This window comes from Accipiter gentilis, chromosome 17 (genome assembly GCF_929443795.1).
Source record: "Accipiter gentilis chromosome 17, bAccGen1.1, whole genome shotgun sequence".
NCBI classification, from domain to species: domain Eukaryota; kingdom Metazoa; phylum Chordata; class Aves; order Accipitriformes; family Accipitridae; genus Astur; species Astur gentilis.
In genome coordinates, this window is record NC_064896.1 from 14,871,059 (window position 1) to 14,889,687 (window position 18,629).

The 18,629-nt window shown below is 39.2% G+C and overlaps 1 protein-coding gene across 3 annotated transcripts in view; it reads left to right on the forward strand.

The window, feature by feature from the left end:
- The window catches only part of ABCC8 (ATP binding cassette subfamily C member 8), an 81,469-nt gene extending 63,074 nt beyond the window's left edge, over positions 1-18,395 (forward strand). For 2 of the 3 annotated variants that reach the window (XM_049821006.1, XM_049821007.1), the window contains 12 exons: positions 580-737; positions 1,937-2,029; positions 6,178-6,280; positions 7,712-7,825; positions 8,461-8,581; positions 8,745-8,875; positions 9,603-9,681; positions 10,567-10,675; positions 12,241-12,344; positions 13,138-13,271; positions 14,627-14,689; positions 17,767-18,395. In XM_049821006.1, the coding sequence (XP_049676963.1) occupies positions 580-737; positions 1,937-2,029; positions 6,178-6,280; positions 7,712-7,825; positions 8,461-8,581; positions 8,745-8,875; positions 9,603-9,681; positions 10,567-10,675; positions 12,241-12,344; positions 13,138-13,271; positions 14,627-14,689; positions 17,767-17,904 (1,347 nt within the window). In that variant the 3' untranslated portion in view covers positions 17,905-18,395. Of the gene's footprint in view, positions 1-579; positions 738-1,936; positions 2,030-6,177; positions 6,281-7,711; positions 7,826-8,460; positions 8,582-8,744; positions 8,876-9,602; positions 9,682-10,566; positions 10,676-12,240; positions 12,345-13,137; positions 13,272-14,626; positions 14,690-17,766 lie in introns of those variants that run through there. The other variant, XM_049821009.1, reaches the window with a different exon arrangement.
- Positions 18,396-18,629: the final 234 nt, after the last annotated feature.

An 18,629-nucleotide genomic window follows, 5' to 3' on the forward strand; every position in this document is an offset into this window, starting at 1 on the left:
AATTTTGACTACTATATCAATTTGCATCATGATTTTCTAGGTTCAGAATTAATTCCTCATCTTAAAAGGACATAGAAAAAACATTTATTTAAGATGCCTTGTATAGAAAATGGAAGCAAAATTAGATCAACGGTGATATCCCCAAATTAAGAGGATCTACTTTTTTTAGAAGTGGGTAAACACATTAACTTGACACATATGAGCAAATGAAATGAGAAAAAGGCAAATGCTGTTGCCCAAAATAGAAATGACTGAAATTCAGATTATCACCATTTACCCCAGACTGCCAGTTCATAGGACCGATGCAGACACTGAAATCATCTGTGGCATCCCATCTGTAATCCTCTGACATGAGGATTGTGGTCCACAATGGCAGACATGAAGCAGCCCCACAGAAGTCCCTTCAGACTTTCCCAACACCCAGGAGTCAATTCAAAAGAAGGCCTGTATGTTTAGTGCTTCAAATCCCCAATATTTTTTTTCCTTTTGTAAGTGGGAGAAATAAAAATGAAACAATGCTGTTTTAAACTTGGTAAGTTATGGAAGATTCTGTGTGCTTATTCTTCTTTATCTATACAGCACATTCCAGCTACCCTGGAGTGCTTGAGTCGCTCCACTTTGCTGTGTGTATCTGCGCTTGCTGTCATCTCATACGTCACACCAATGTTTCTCATTGCCCTGGTTCCCCTCGCAATCATGTGTTACTTCATCCAGAAGTACTTCCGAGTTGCATCACGGTAAGAGCATAAACCTGTATCATTCTGGCAACAGAAACATATTCTGCAATGCACAATTGTATTGCAGAATTGCAGTTCTGGGGAACTTCATGTTTAAATTCGGTCCTGTCAGAGCCATGGCCCTGTCTGAAAGGGGGCCAAATCTACTACAGTGAAAATGTGCCATTTTACAAGTGCTTTTGTCTGCAGCTCTTCAAGCAGAACTTCTGGGAGGCACGAGCAGGGTCTTTGTCCCTGATCAAAGTTTCTTAGAGTTCACAGGACGCACAAAACCAACTGGATTCTGTCCTCCCCAAAGGCCGCATGCTGGGCATGTCCAAGAAATTGTGGTGACATAACAGGGAAACTGATGTCTGCCTGTCCAGGTAGAAGTGGAAATCTGTAAAGCCAGGGAGAGCCTGGAGAATGCAGTGTAACCATGGTACTGCTGCCCATTAAGGATCCAACGTGCACAAGCATCCTCTCTTGTTCTGGGTGCTTTTTGGGTTTTAACAAGTTGCAAAATTTTAGCCATATCTGTGATTTTTCTCCTTCTAAGGTCATCCAGCTTCCCTCCTAGTGGCACTCAAGAAGTGTTTGCAGCAATGCTGCATTTATCCCTTCATGTATGTGTGAATCGAGGGAGTCTGCAACCAATTTACATCCTGCTGGAAGGAACTGAGGCTAAACAGAATTTCACCCCACATGTGCTTCCACTGGTTTGATGACTAAACATGATATTGAGAAGCACAGCGTAACAATGAGTACAGGCTCACATTTACTGAGTGTATGAGCTATACTGTTAGCTGAGTGAGAAGTTGTGCTGTCATCTGGGGATGGAGAGGGGGGAGAGAGGAGGTTGCATTTCGCCTTCTGCTTAACTTGAACTCTTATTTGCAGTATCTGAAGCCAGAATAGTGTTTAAATGAATAAACAATTTATTATAAGAAATAGGAGTATAGGAGAAACAAAGGAAGGCAGCGAGGGGAAAAGACCCATTTGAACTCCTGCACTGTTAGTATTCAAATCTTAAAAGAAAAACCCTCCTGGGTTCTTCGTTCCCTGCTCAGAGACATGCAGCACTGCCTTGCAACCTATCTGAACCTTACATATATAATCATTGTGATAATATTCCTTTTCACTCCCTGGGCCTGTTTCAAGAGAATTAACTGCACAACAAAACTGGCATTTTACAGAATACTTTTCCTAACCCTTTGCAGGGACCTGCAGCAGCTGGATGACAGCACTCAGCTACCATTACTCTCCCATTTTTCAGAGACTGTCGAAGGTCTTACCACCATCCGAGCCTTCAGGTATAGTTTTTTAAGAAGCATACATTACCTCGCTTTTGAATATAAATCTCTGATTCTGTTCTGCAATTGTGTAGTTGTAAGTAATGGTTATTTGGATCACCTGGAAAATCCAGAGTCCCCAAAACACTGGTAAGGGGGAACTCCAGAACATTGAAGAACTTTAAGCATTTTGCATGTGAAGGAGTTACTGTAGAAAAACAAGCTAATTTGTGTCAGTTGCCCTGTGGTAACTTTTCATACACTTGCATACAGCCTGAAAAAAAACTTGGGGGCAAATGTGATTTAAGAAGCTAAATTAGCTTGCAATTACCGCAGCATGCAGTGTGGCAGACTATGCGCTTGGACAGTTTCCATGGAACAACTAATATGCACTAACTTGTTATACCAGAGTAATTTGTGTATGAGTTGATGTCCTGGTAAGATAAACTGTGCATGCTAGTGACTTCAGAGGATACAATAGCACCCTAAATTATTTTCAGATTGCTAGCTGAAAATGTGGTTGTTCATACTGACCTTGAAAATACAGAAGCTGGAGGCGAAGTCTTTGATCGCCTGTTTTGATTCATTTTTCTGTCCACATTAGCTCACAGGAGCAGCCCAGAAATACCTGATAACATGCCTGGGTTGTGCATCTGTGTCGTGGTTTAACCCCAGCCAGCAACTAAGCACCACACAGCCACTCACTCACTGCCCCCCCACCCAGTGGGATGGGGGAGAAAATCGGGAAAAGAAGCAAAACCTGTGGGTTGGGATAAGAATGGTTTAATAGAACAGAAAAGAAAAAACTAACAATGATAATGATAACACTAATAAAATGACAATAGCAATAATGAAAGGATTGGAATGTACAAATGATGCGCAGTGCAATTGCTCACCACCTGCTGATCGACACCCAGTTAGTCCCCGAGTGGTGATCCCCTGCCCCAACTCCCCCCAGTTTATATACTGGATGTGATGACACATGGTATGGAATACCCTGTTGGCCAGTTTGGGTCAGCTGCCCTGGCTCTGTCCTGTGCCAGCCTCTCGTGCCGCTCCAGCTTTCTCGCTGGCTGGGGATGAGAAGCTGAAAAATCCTTGACTTTAGACTAAACACTACTGAGCAACAACTGAAAACATCAGTATTATAAACATTCTTCTCATACTGAACTCAAAACAGCACTGTACCAGCTACTAGGAAGACAATTAACTCTATCCCAGCTGAAACCAGGATAATCTGTGTTACAAAAATGGCAGTCAGGCTGATACTAGTAGAGGTGCCAGTAAAGCCACTGCTGAGCTTACCAGCTGCTTTCCCTGCACTAGTGCTATTTTGTTTTTTCCCAGTTGTCTCAAATGCGGTCAACTGTCTTCCACACACATCTCATCTAGATGTCTACACATTTTGTTGGTTAATTATTACTGTTACCATTCTATCTTTGAAACAGTAGTGCTTATTACTCCTAACCTAGAATTTTAATTTTATAATAGAAGTAATGCACAAACTTAACTTTTCTTAAACTATTCTAAATAGGATATAGGTAGCTTAATGAAAGAAGAACCAATTTAAGAGTTTGTTTCTTATTGACTGAAGATATCTTCCTGAAGAGTGGTAGAACAGCATAGTATTTTCTATTATTAATTACTATTATTGGATATTTAATTCATTAAGTGCCAAGAGTGTTCTTTAGTTTGTAGCTATGTCTATGTTCAGTTTTAAAGAAATTCAATTTCTCTTTTAATTGTTGCTTTTCTCATTTATCCATAAATTCTTCTGCTTAATCAACAGGATCTTTAGAGTATTATGGCTGTATGTTTTCAGGTGTTGATGCAATAAATAATATTCAATGCTATCGAGCTAATATTTTCAGTCTTTTGGAGCATCCCGTCTTGTTTCTTCCTGTCACCTTGAAATGAATTCCTCTGTTAAAAATTGTTTGGTGCCTCCTTTTTCTTAAATCCTGCAGGAACAGATGTGTTTCTGACCCAAACAGCCATGTGTGTTCAGTAAGTTCTGTATTCCATCTGCCTGCCAGTGTCCTGCATCAGCTGGTAACCTAGCTATTTTTAGGACTGTGTAGCTTTTCAGCTGCCTAACATGTTAGCAGCAGTGGAGTTTAGACTTGCTAGCTTGAGCATCCCTAAAAATAACACTAATTCAGGAATCCAGTCATTAAGTTAGGAGGTGCCAGTTATTTGTGGAGTGTCCTTACCCTTGGTAACTCTCCGTCCTGCACTTACTCAGAATGCATAAGGAAAGAAATAAAAAAAAATCCAGGGGGAGATCAGAAAGACAGCTACTGCTGCAGCTATAAATATACCTTCAGCAGATGCCCTGGCCTGATTTATAGTTTGCTATCTGGCACCTCAGATAGCGTTGGTGCTAAACAATCGATAAAATGTAAATGTGAAGGCTTCTGCAATGACTGATCTGTATTCTGAGAGGCCTGGTAATCTGGGGCCACTTTCTGATATTTCTGCAGTACTCCAACAGTGGTAACTTTGTCTGAATCCCTGTTCCACGTGCATATGCATGACTGACTCATGATGCAGACCTCACATCTTCTGAGGCATATCTGCATCACGTAATACCTCATGGTATAGAGATATGAAAGTTAAATGTGACTGAATTGGTTCCAGAAGCAGTACAGCCACCTCTGTATGGTAGGGCATTGAGGGCAATTCATCCTGAGAAAAGCAGGGCTAACTAGCTCTGACACTGTGTGACACTAATGCTCGCTTTTGGGAACAGCCACTCCAGGCTATGCAAACACACTTGGAGCCAGCCCAGGCTATTCTCCGTTGCGCACAGCAGACATGTCTCTTATGTCTTGGCACGTTGGCTAAGTTGTGAACAGCTAAATTATTTCCACAAAGTGGCACTTATTTCTTATCCTCATAAGCATAAATGATTTATGTAAAGTCATAACTTTATTATACTGTAATCAGAAGAAGGATTAAGATACTCTGCAGTGAACAAATTTGAAAGCTTTTCTAAGCTATGTACTTCACACTTAAACAAAACATTGTCATATCTTTCTCTCATATCTGTATAAAGAGCTGAGTTTATAAACAAGTAGTGCTTGTTGCACCATAATAGCTAAGGATATAAATAGGGCAAGGTTTTATAGGGGGAGATTAGCAAGTTTGTTAACTTGCTAATGTAATAAAGGTGGGGAAAAAGGTAAGCTTTGGGTGCTTAAACTAGATCTTCATGCCTTCAAGCTTCTGTTACTACCGTGGAAAAAGCTTTTGTGCCAGACTTCTCCTTTATTATTAGACATAATTATTGATACACTTTATTATTAACACATCACATTAATTTACACCTATGCAAATAAATATGCCCACCTAAAAGGCGTGACTGACTGACTTGCATGCTTGCCAAGACCCCAGTCTAAATAGGTGTAACAGGGAATCGTCTTCCATACCTGCTGATTTCAAGGCAGAATTCATTGATGCAGCTATTCTGATGAGTGGGTGCAGATTCACTATCATAAACTGTAAACAGACCTATTTGCCATTAATCTTAATTTGTGTTATGTGGCTAATTCATGGGGGAGTGAGGGTACATGATACATTTCTTTCCAGTCTGTAACTTTTTGTTGTACCGTGTGCTTCAACTTTTGTTTTCCAAAGTGCTCCATTTGTTTAGTGATAAGGACAAACATGTTTGTCTAACACTGGAGCTACCATGACTGGCTGTACTTTGAATTTATACTTCATAAATGGTTACAATTTCTAGGCACTGCAGTAACATAAATTTTAAAACTTCAGCTTATATGATTGAGAAGAGGAACTGTGTTCTGATGCATTAATACTTCTTTTCACAAGTACGTGCATGTGTTCTCTCATATTTTTAATGTTTTTAGTTTCAGATTTGTCATTCTTAGTTACCATGTAATAAAATACATTTAGAAAATGCCCAGTGCAATCCAGAAGTCCCATATAGTGTTTCATCAATGCAATAACATCCATTTACTCCTGAAGATATTTTATAAATACAGTTTGCATGTATCTAATACAAGTCTACAGAAGATGTCACTCTGAATTATTGTAGGCTGATTTAGATGCTGTGTCAAGCTGTCCATGACCATATACCCCCAGAAATTAAATTTTATTTTTCATTTATCCAAGACCCCAAGGCCTGACCTTTTTTTTTTTTTTAGGTATGAAGCCAAATTTCGACAAAAACTTCTTGAATACACGGACTCCAACAACATCGCTTCCCTTTTCCTTACAGCTGCCAATCGCTGGCTGGAAGTCCGCATGGCAAGTACATTATTTTTGTGTATGCACAATGAATTTATTTTACTTCATTCCAAGCAGTCTGATGAGGCATCCAACAGTTATCCAGCCTCATCTGGGTTTCAAAGCTATACCTTTACCCTTTATATCTCTATCTCTCTAATGAACATGTGCCCAACCCATCCTGGAAACTGAATGGAGTACAAATTTTTCCCATAGCCTGCAGCTGTTTCTCCAAGACAAGAATAGTTTTTATAGGTCACATTGACTCTTCTGTGCGTGAAGAGTGATCAGAGCTGGTCAAGCTGTGCCGCCAGCCAGAATGCCTTTATGGGACTGTGTTAGTCAGCGTTAACAGGCCTTTGCCTTGTGGCTTCCCAGGAACGTTTCAACATCTTGAAAGCTCTCTGTATAAGTAGAAGGACGCAGACAGGTTTATGTCTATTTTGGGTCATCTGAAGAATGCCAAAGATACTCAGTTGCCTGTTTCCTTAGAGTGCTCAGTAAAGTGGCCTGGCATGAGAAATTATTTATTAAAAACAATTCCTTGAGAAGCAAATCAAGGAATTTTATGTTGTGGATGGTGGTATTTGTATCAGACTTTGTTAGATACAGGTGTAGTACCACTGTTATGGTAACATGGGGTCCTTTTATATGTGCTAAGTGTACCTCATATTTCACGTCACACTCTATACCTCCATTTTGGACTCCATTTTAGCTGGTACCTTTTGCTACTTAAATTTGGATATTGAGTACGACTTAAATAAAATGTTATTACCCTTTTATATGTTCAGTCCTAGACCACCTGAAGTCCCTAATTCTGATCAATGGCTGGATCACTAAACAGTACAAACATAGACAAGTGACAGTCTTCCTCCTATGTGATTAATTTTCTAGTCTGTTACATATTTTTAACAAAGACTTGTCTGTGGGAAGTCAAATCACTAATGGTTTAAATTAAAGCAGCAAAAGCCCATCATGGGTGGACACAGTCCAACTAACAGATACACACTGTGCAAGAACAGCTTGTTTGAACAAATGTGGATTGTAGCCACTCAGCAGCAATAGCAGTGCCTCCCAGCAGTTCATCATCAGCCACGGAGAGGACCTGCTCACAGATTGGATCACATGAGCATTTCCCTCCTACCCCAGGTAACATCAGCTGCACATTTTCAGCCATCTCCATTATATGCTTAAAATATCTGTATTGACTTCTCCAGAAGAAGATTAGGAGTGTTGGTACAACCCTTCTGTGTACAACAGCCTTTCCAAACAGCACAGCCACGTTAAAGGCAATGAGAATGGGTTCCTAGACAGGGTGTGTATGGAGTTATATGGTGTTTTCTGCCTGTATTTCAAACTGTGGAATGGGTTTGTTATTTGGTATGCAAAGTTATGAGGACGTTTTAATCATTTCTAGACTTACAGTGATGGAGCTTATTCATATTCCTTCAGGAGTACATTGGAGCTTGTGTGGTACTCATAGCAGCTGTCACTTCTATTACCAGTTGCCTGTATAGTAAACTCTCTTCAGGACTTGTAGGCTTGGGACTAACCTATGCTCTTATGGTAAGAATCTCAGGACCCTTTCTGTCTCTCCCAAACATATTTTTGTAATTCTTCAGGGCACAAAGGTGAACAGGAAGATCGAAGGTGTCTGTACATCTATAGTGGGTACCGTAACGTCACTGAAACCATGTGTTAACTTCAGTTCACATTCAGTGGTTGACATATTTGAGTGTATGCTTTCTTCAGTTGTTAGATAAAATTTTTATTGTAGTATTAGTTCAAATATGTCAACAAAACATGGCCAAGTTGCATCATATCTTTTTATATTGTTTTCCATTGTGAAGAATATTTTTTCAGTGCATCAATTGTAATTATGCCCTGGTACATCATTCTAGACTGTCAAACCTTAAGTTACCAATATGATGTCTTTTCACCTGTCCTTACTGTTCCCCTCCCTCTTTTCTGTTGGTGTAGATCAGATCTCCATAGTACCAAAGTATCTGTGCACTGCAGCTAGGAAATTTAACCTTTAGTTATTGTTATCACCCTGTTGATGTGTACTGTACAGTTCATTCATAACTTCAGCTTATGAAGGCTGAACAAGCATTACTGTGGAGGAATATAAACTGCATGCTGGTCAAATGATGCAAACTACTAAAAATCTGGAATTTAGCAGTGTATTTGCTTTACATCAGGTGTCTAACTATCTGAATTGGATGGTTCGTAACCTGGCTGACATGGAGATCCAGCTGGGTGCGGTGAAAAGAATCAATGGCCTTCTCAAAACAGAAGCTGAAAATTACGAAGGGCTCCTTTGTAAGTGCAGTTTTGTGCAGCATGCAGAAAGAGCTTGCTGAAATTTTAATGATTTTTGCACTGTATTACCATGAAAAAATGTAGTAAATCACTTAATGAGCTGATTAATTTATTATGAGAGGATTGGTTCCTTGTTTTTTTTTCCCCTGTGCTCTTGGTACAGCTTCCTCACAGATTCCCCAGAACTGGCCAGACAGAGGGGAGATCCAAATCCAGAACCTCAGTGTCCGATATGACAGCAACTTAAAGCCAGTGCTAAAGCATGTCAATGCTCACATCTCTCCAGGACAAAAGGTAAAGAACTGCAGTGATTCTGAGAAGCTTTTTAGACTAGCACATCACAGAATTCAGAGTTGAAAAAATATACAGTATGTTTTGATGACTGAATTACAGAATTTTTGCTCTAAAAGAATGTAGTACACTGTAGAAGAGTCTATGGGTTTCTTAGTTGGGTGTGTTTAGGTATATGTTATAGTGAGAAGTTAGAACTACACACCACTTCTCAGTATCCCAGTGCCCTGCTGCCAGCATACAGTGCCAAAAGAAGTGACAGTGACCCTTTACTGTTAGACCTACTTTCCATCATTCCCATGTGGCTCCTTTGCCTTTATTCCCATTGCCTTTATTCCCATTTCTCTTCTGCTTCATTGCGTCTCTGTTTTTTCTCTGTTGGTTTTCTCCTCCTTAGTCCTGTTTGCCTGTGTTCTTCCTGCTAAACAAGGCCACCTCGGGATCTGAAGTTTTGCCTGCAGCACTGGCTAGCCCTCCTTCTGTTCCTCTGTGTCATTCTCCTATTGTTCCTGTATATAGGACTGGCCTTGGTTTATCCCTAAATGCTCAGACCCCTAAAGACAAAGAGCAAACTTAGGGACTCTGTTATGGCCAGTTCAAGTCTGATTGAACTGTCAGGAGGACATGAGGATCACGTGGATTGGAAAATCTTTGTCCACTCATCTTAAGTTCAAATATGGACATTATCCACTTCTGCTCACCTGATGTTCATCTGCTTTCTGTGACACAGATTGGAATCTGCGGCCGAACAGGCAGTGGAAAATCTTCCTTCTCTCTTGCATTTTTCAGAATGGTTGACACTTTTGAAGGTAAGATTACACTTCTTCATATCGGTTAAGCTTAGCTCCTGAAGGTGCTTTGGTAGTCCTTCCTGAACAGCAGCAGCTTTGAAGTGCGATTTTTGAATCTGCAGGACGTACTCTCTGGCCTCATTTAAATACGATATCATCTGTTACCTAACAGCTGTGCCATTGATAAGCTGGATCAATAAAAATCCTACTTGACAGAAGGAAAAGTCCTTTTGTGCTGTTAAATCACAAGAGTAGAAGCAAACTATAAAAGGGAAAGGAAGGTGTTCAAATACAATGATGGATCAACGCACAAGGCACAGATAGGACCCACAGGCCCAGAAAACTCAGCAACTGGGGGATTGCCTTTTGGCCTGCTGCCCTGGAATTTTTTGCCATGTTTCCTGCTACGTGTGCCACGTCCACGTACCTCATGAGTGTCTTCCTGTGCATCTCAAAAAATTTTAGCCTCGGTTTCCCAGCCACATTGCCCACAGGACCTTTATGCAAAGCCAGACAGTTGTACTTGGAGATAAAATTTCAAAGTGCTCAATAATAATTTGGCTTTCTGAAATGCTTGTTTCCCCTGGTACCTAGTCCCTGGTTGAAGTAACCTCTTGCCTTGCTGTTTGATAGATGTTTATAATGGTCAAGAGATAAGTAGTGTGCCTAATCATTCATAAAGTACTACAGGTACACTTTGTATTCTTCCCAGCTGAGACTTAGTATCAAGACAATTGTGCTTGTTGCTTAACCAAAACTTGTTTCATTAATGAATAAGGGGATATGCCATTCAAGGCCTGTTCCTGCTGTACTGTACTGTAAGCTGAAAGTAAGCCATGTCTTTGCCGGCAGCTGTGTGGCATGATAAACAGTCTAGCAGACTATCCATTTTCTTTTGAATAGGAAGGATTATAATTGATGGTATAGATATCGCTAAGCTCCCCTTACAGACGTTGAGATCCAGGCTGTCAATCATTCTCCAAGATCCTATTTTATTCAGCGGAACAATCCGGTAAGCATTAGGCACCAACAATAAAAACTATATAATGAGTTATAAGCCATTATGTACTGTAATTATACCATATAATGACTTTCACAGAATTGCTGATAGCAAACTCTTCAATTGCAGTATCCTCAGTTGGAGAAGGGAGGATCACTGCCTTCTGTCCTTTTTACCCACCCTTGCCAGGCTGCACCTTCCCAGTGCCTGAGCCTCATCAGCACACTGTGGGCAGAAGGCATCCCATGCCTGGGAAGTAGGGAAAGTCACTATTTCCCCAGGATCAAGTAATCAGTATAGCTCACTGATCAAATACCTGTAACCACCAGCACTTCTTGAAACCTTTCTCCTACATCTGTTTTCATCTGTCTGCTTTAAAAAATGAGATGCAAAAAATGCAGACTAAAACATTTATGTAGAAAAAGAGGAAGCAATAGAACAATATGAGAAGTACTGGGGGAAGTCTGGGGTATGTTATCCTGGAGCCTCTATCTGTGTTGCTCTTCTAGTCTTTGCGATGTTCTTTCATCTGAGAATAAACGCCTTGTTTCTTCCCCTGCCCCCACTCTTTCTCTGAGAGGATGATGCAATAGAAACAGTGGCAGAAAGTACCACAGTTTCAAACAAATGTCCTTCCTTATATCTGTGGCATTTACTTTAGAAAGGAACAGTACAATCCTCAGTGCAGAGTTACATCACCTGCAGTTACAATTTCTACATAAAAGTCAGAGTTCACTGAAAATAATACAGGCTTCTGTGGTTTGCTGACTCCACACTAATACAGATCCCAAGATTATCTCCTGAACTTGCCTGAATAGAGCATGATTGAATCATGTCAGAAGATGAGGTGACTGTATACCTTTGTTATTAATTAACCTATTAAAAAATTTATTTAGGCCAGCATCAGTCATTGACAGCACATACAGTAGGAGTAAAAAGTAAAAATAAAGTGTTATGCACCATTAAATCTTGTATTTCTGATTATCATTCTGTATATTAATATGATAATGAGATTCACATTTGTTGCTATCATTTGTGGGCTACAGCAAGCTAAAATAACATTCATCTGTTCATAAATCCAAGATTTGTTCGGTTGTAGTGAAGACTTGCATTTCATAATTCAGTATGAAGCTTGATTGTTCTGTTTAGAATTTCTGTAGCAAAGAGACATTGGATTTAAAAGGAGAGATGGTAGAATTTTGGCCTTTGTTAAAAATGAATGTTAATTTAAACTGATTATATTCACAGCTTTTTTCTTCAGAGCTTTTTCTAGTAAAACATGAGAATTTCTTTATTCAGAACAAAATAAATTCTAAAACCACAAAGGTATCTGCAAAACAGAAAGCTTTTCTCATTCTGTGCAACTGAGTTAAATTTTTTTCTTAATCACATTGGTATAAATGTTGACTACGTCTGCAAAATTCAGTGCATTTATACCAATGACAGATCACAATCAGGCCCAGATCTTTAGCATAAGATTCTGATTATTTGCATGTTTGTTTCTAAGCACACTAAAAGAAGAAATACTTTGCAGAAGTTTATATTGACTGATATTCTTGAATTACACATAACTGTAGGTTTAACTTGGACCCTGAGAAGAAGTGCACTGACAGCATGCTGTGGGAAGCATTGGAAATAGCACAGCTCAAGCATGTGGTGAAAGCGCTCCCTGGGGGCCTAGGTAATAAGACTTCTTTCTTGAGAAGATTGCTTCCAGTGTTCACAACATTCCTGTTTCACACTTACTATTTATTAAAAAGGTAGTTGCTGACGAAAAAGCTTTTTAGGTTTATGGAAGGTGACAAAAAGTGCTTGCCGGCAGGCAAAGGTCCTATATCCATATAACTCCCTTACCAACTGCACCTGTGGGGCAGAATCCTTTTCTATTCAAATCAATGGTAAAATTATTATTTTATCTCAGTATGTTTTCGTTATGAAGCATTGAGGTTTACAGGTCTTGTGAATTCAGATAAGGTATCAAGTCAGGTGTTATCTAGAATATGTTCTTTTGTATTTTCCAATACTTGTGTCCAGGGAGGAAGATTTGAGAAGCTTAAAGGTATGACGCATTTGGCCATGGAAAAAAACCAAAACCAAAAACAAACCCAAACCTTAAAAATGGTAAGTTATACAGCCTTAGGGTAAAGAAATGGTGGATGCGACTTTGACAGGGGGGGTGCAGTGTCCTAGACTGCACATGTTCCAGAGCAACTTGCTCTTAAACTTCCTTAGGTACTTTGATGTCTAATAAATATGAAGAATATCATGAGACAGAAGTACTTGTTTTGAACAGTGGAAATAAACAGGAAAAATAGGGTCACCAGCAGCTGAGACCTAGGAAATGTTACTTTGAAAGTCTTTATGCTCTGAGAAAGACAATAATTTTCCAAACATATGCTTTACTCTGATCTGACCCTCTCATACACACACACAGGCAGACACCATAAATATTGTTTTTGCTGTATCATTTCCAGATGCTATAGTCACAGAAGGGGGTGAAAACTTTAGCCAGGGCCAAAGACAGCTGTTCTGCCTAGCAAGGGCTTTTGTGCGGAAGACGAGCATCTTCATCATGGATGAAGCCACAGCATCTATTGACATGGCAACAGTGAGTTTGGAGTGTTTCTGATTTCTGGTTTTCCTTGAGGGGGACACAACCACTAATATGCAAAGAAAAATGTGGAAAGCAATTCTATCTGCTCTCTAATATGCTTACACCATATTTAATGCAGATGTGTTCACAAGTCCAGGTAGTTGTGAGTCATTGCTGACTAATCTAAAGAGCTTTTAAATTGTTTTACCAGGGGGTTAATAGTTATTCCGGCATTGCTTGCAGTAGGAAAATGAAGCATGTTATTTTAATGGGCAGTTTGATTTCCTAAAGTAAATAAAGCTGTGGAAGGTCAGCTAGGATGATCAGTGAAGGGTAAATTGGCAAGCAAATTTGCACAGCACGATGGACAGCACAAGTCAGGAGGTTTAGAAGGCTTGAAAGTAGAGTCAAGGAAATAAACAGAGACATAGAAAAGACATACCAGGTTATTGCATGAATTGCCTGAAATTGCTAGACAGAGGTTAAACCACACGATAATAGGGTAGTGACTGGATTTTAGCCAAACAGAACAGTATATTCTTAGGATTTTTTTTCCTGTTATGAGAAATGTTTCAGTCTTCATGGTTATTCTGTGAGTAAAGAATATAATTGATGGGGTTTGTTATAACAGCTATAATTTTTAGTTAGGTAAAATGTTAACGTGTTGGGTGTCAGTAAGGTTGGGAATTAGACTGTAAGCAGCCCAGTTAAAAGACGTTTTGAATTGTGACGCACTGAGGTTATAGTTCCTCCCTTAAGATACATATCTAGAGAACAGATAACAAATAAAGGTATCTGTGCTAGTGACATTTCTGGGCAGAGTTTGGTAAACAACAACATGTTTTCTAAATAGCAAAGGATGAGCACTTGTTGAGTGAGAACTATGTACGTTAAGACCATCTTAAATATCATCTCCACTGTTAACTATGCCAGGTACAGCACACTCCCTTGCTTATCCCTGCCACCCCTTGGTGTTAGATGTCCCCATTGTGCTGGGACATTCCTGGGCTTGCAGCAGGGTGAAGAATGCACCGCAGAGGTGCCAGCATGCAGGCAGCCTGGCAGGACCCTGAATTGATCTTTGATTTCCTCACTGTAAAACTGAGGTCAGGACAGCAGGGGTTTGGGGGCCAGAGCACAGCTCTCGTGCATTGAAGCCCAGAGGCAGTGGGGGTGGCAAGACTGAGCTGGGCTATCTAATTGGAGACCAGGCTCTGACTTAATTCTGACATGTAGTTAGTTTTTTATTCTGTAATGAAGGATCAATAAAAGCATGTAATAATCAGTGGTTACTTAAGCCTTCTGAGTATCTGTCTGTCTATCATGTAACTTCTGTTGTTTGAAAGCAACGAATGTTTTTCTTTTCACAGGAGAACATACTCCAGAAGGTAGTCATGACTGCATTCGCTGACCGTACTGTAGTTACAATAGCAGTAAGTACAGTCCCTGCTGCCGTTCTAACGCAAACAAGAATCAGAAATGCTACATTAGTCAATTCTTGTCAATGTTAATAAATGTGTTAATTTGGCCATTAATCTTTTTTTTTTTAAGTGGTATTTAAGTACAAACTTTCTTTTCCTTTTTAAACTACTTTCTTACATGTTTCTTAAATGTGTTGCGTGATGCTAAGTCTGCCTATAAAGACATGTAATCTAAGTATGTGGTCTATTTTCTGTTATCCATTTTAGGCTAATTTAAAATATAATATGATTTTGACTACTGTGAAATCTAAGAATATGTTTCATCATGCTACAATAATTTCACTAAGGACAAGTAAAATTGTGTAATAGTTCTGCCATTGGATAAAGCAATTATGTTTCAGAATTTGAACTAATAAATGAGAATTTTACTAACTTTTAAAAGCAAATATTCCTTCCCTGTTGACAGTGATGGAATTTAAGTTTGCGTATTCTTGAAGTGATTATACAAAGATCTCGAGTATCTGTAAGAAAATTGTTTATGAAAGAGATTTGACCTGGATCAAAGCAGTTGGCTCAACAGATATGTCAGAAGCAGTACATACCTTTCAGTCCTCTATTTTCTCAAAATACACATATTTCAGGGAGTTGAAATAAAGTCATTATGCTTCTTAAAATTTAAAAATTAAATACAACTCAAGAAATCTATGCTCAGGAATCTTACAGCATCTTTTTATTTTCACCTAGCAGATATGTAATAGAAAACCTGATTTATCTTATGGTATCCATTCAGTGTGTCATTATAAAAAAAGCAAAGGAATCATAAGCATGAAATTTCCTGATTTCTCTGCATGAAAATTGAGTTGCGCTGCATTTTGCATTTATGTATCTTTTTCAGTATGTTTGGGCATAGGCTGAGACAGTTTATTAGTCTTTCATTCTTTTAGTGAGTTTTAAACTGCACAGTTCAAACAAACAGCATTGTAGAATAAACTTACTTTGACTGTTTTTACTTCCAAATGTAAATTGGGTTTACAGCAGGTGGGTTTGCATTCAAAATGCTCTGTAGTAGAAACAATATGGGGGTTTGGGGGGCTTTTGGGTAGTGGGGGTTTTTTTGTTTGTTTGGTGTTTTGTTGTTTGTTTTTGATTTGGTTTTGGGTTGGGGTGCTGGGTTGTTTTTTTTTTTTTCAGAGAAAGTCATATGTTCCTAATTCGTGCTTAGGAAGATAGGAATAGTATAGTACTGGGTCTATATTATCTATGTTAATTTACCAGCATGGCAGCACTGATTGTGTTATACTGAAAGAGATTAGACAACAAGGGCAGCAAGTACAACTGGAATGTGATATTTCAGTCCCCTTCCCCTGCCTGGGGACTGGATAAATGTCACAGAAGGACTGTAGCAGAGATGAGATTTGTAGATACCATCAGTGATTATTTTATGGAACATCTGGCTAGGAAGCCACAGAAGGAAATACAAGAGTTGTTTTGGTACTGAGAGTGCCCCAGATCTGATTAGGAACCTTATGGGTGAAAAGCGATTGTGTAACAGGGTCCACAGTATGCTGAGATTAAATATCCCTGCAGGAGTAATGCAGACCCAAAAAATCCAATGCAGTTACACAGAACTTTAAAAAGCGGAATTCTGCAAAAATGAGGAGGCTTGCTAAAAACAAAACCCCAAAATAAATGAGGGGAATAACAAAGCTGAAAGAGGAAGCAAAGAAAATTGAATCTGACAGAGATCATGGAAATTACTGAAGGATTTTATTCAGAAATCCCAGAGCCAATGCATGCTATTTATTCAGAAAGGCTTGAGTAAGGATAGAAAGAAGCTGGTTTGACTAAACAAATAGAAAAGGATATTAGAAACAAGAAGGCATTCCTGTAAAAGCTGAACTCAAAGCCAAGTAATGAAAACAGAAATGATCATAAGTTCTGGCATGTTACATGTGAAAATGCAGTAAGGCAGGCCAAAAAAAAATAATAAAATTATGAGAGCAGCTTCTGGAAGCCATCAAAACTGAACTTGTGAATCCGTGAATCCCTGAAACACACTGGGAGCAAAAGTCTGTCAGTCTATAGGGCCATTTGATGATCGATACGTGGAAGGAATGCTCAGAAAAGGTAATGGCATTGCAGAAAAGCTAAATTCTTTTCAGTATTCACTGTGGAAAGAACCGGGGAGGTTTCTTCCTAATAAAATAATTGTATGTTAGGGCTTACTAGGAAAAGGGTAGAGAACAAAAAAGAAAACACCATACCACTATATAAGTCCATAGTTCACCCATACCTCGAACATTGTGTGTAGTTCTAGTCTCCTCATCCCCATAATGACAAACTGCAACTGAAAAATGTTGAGAAAGCACAAGGATGATCAGAGGCATGGAACTGCTCTTTATGGGGAGCAGCTGTGTAGACTAGGCCTCTTCTGCCTGGAAAAAAACATGTCATAAGGACATGTGAGAGAGGTCTGCAAAATCATGAGGCAAGGGGGAAGAGGCATCAGACGAAGCTCTGAGCAGTGAGGCCCAGAGCATACAAAAAGGGGTACTTGTTCATGCAGTGGGGGGCAGGCCTGGAAAAATCTTTTCCAAAGGACGTGGATGCAAAATGTTTATGAAAGCTCAAGAGAAGACATGGTCAAGGTCCCAGAAGAGACATCTATTCAGTTTTACAAATAGACAAACCACACCAAGCTCAGGAACCCCCCTGATGTAGACGTGGTCTAGGACTGGGAGAGCAGTTGCGTGCAGTACCATGCTCACCTGCCCTGTTCCCACTCTTCCTGGCTACCTTCTTGTGGCAACCTGTGGTGGCAGGACTGCGGGCTAGGACATCGTAGTCTGAACTCACATGACTCTTCATACTCAAGTACCTATGTGCAGTTTAGGTACTTGAATATCCATGTGGTTCTTGGTCTGTATATTTGTCTGCAGTATTTGAACAGTAAATGAGGATGAGAAGTAGAATAAGTAGCCTTAATCAACCTTGAACTTGTCAGGAAAATTAATTTCTGGAAGTCTGTCTTATCTTGGAATATATTTGATAGGTACACTGAACTGGCATTTTGGTTATTTGTTTTTCAGCACCGCGTGCACACAATCCTCAATGCAGATTTGGTTATTGTAATGAAGAGAGGAGTTATTTTGGAATATGACAAGCCTGAAGTTCTGCTAGAACAAGAAGATAGTGTCTTTGCTTCTTTTGTACAAGCAGATAAGTAATAAAAATAAATGAAGCATTTAAAAGTACCATTGTATTATTTTCTAAAAATGTAAAATACCTGTAAATAAATATTATTTCATAATAAATTGAGGTTTTCCTTTTTTAATAAAATGAGTCATTTTTCTCCATCTGAAGCATTAATGAATTATCCATCTATTTTCCTTTTTTGTATACTACTACTCTTTTTATTTGCTACCAAAGAATCATGAAATATAGTCGGAAAAAACTACATGGGTGAAATATGACAGGATACATCAACAACAACAAACGCAGCCAGCATGGAGTTTTTATGTAACTCTTAAACCTCTCCTGTCATTTTATTAACATGTTATTTTTTATGTGTCATAGCACTACTCTAGATAATGCTCATGACTAAATAAATGCAGAAGGAAAAATTATATACCAAAGGTATTTCTCAAAAGCTTGTATCTCTTTTAAGCATATGACTCTGTAAAGCTTTAATATCTAAATATAAAATCTATGAAACTTTTTTTTATATTGTGGTTTATTGATATTGCCTGTGTCTCTTGATGTACTCTTGAAATTAATCACAAGCTGATCCCTTTAGCCTTGCTTAGGCTGCCTCACCTCTACCCCCATTGAATCATATTATACTGATCCTAAATGGGATTGAGCCAGACTCCCTCCCAAACTGTGAGGAAGCTGAGAGAAGGCAGGTTGTGATAAGTATCAGTGTTTAATGCACACTGTTTCCAGACCAATA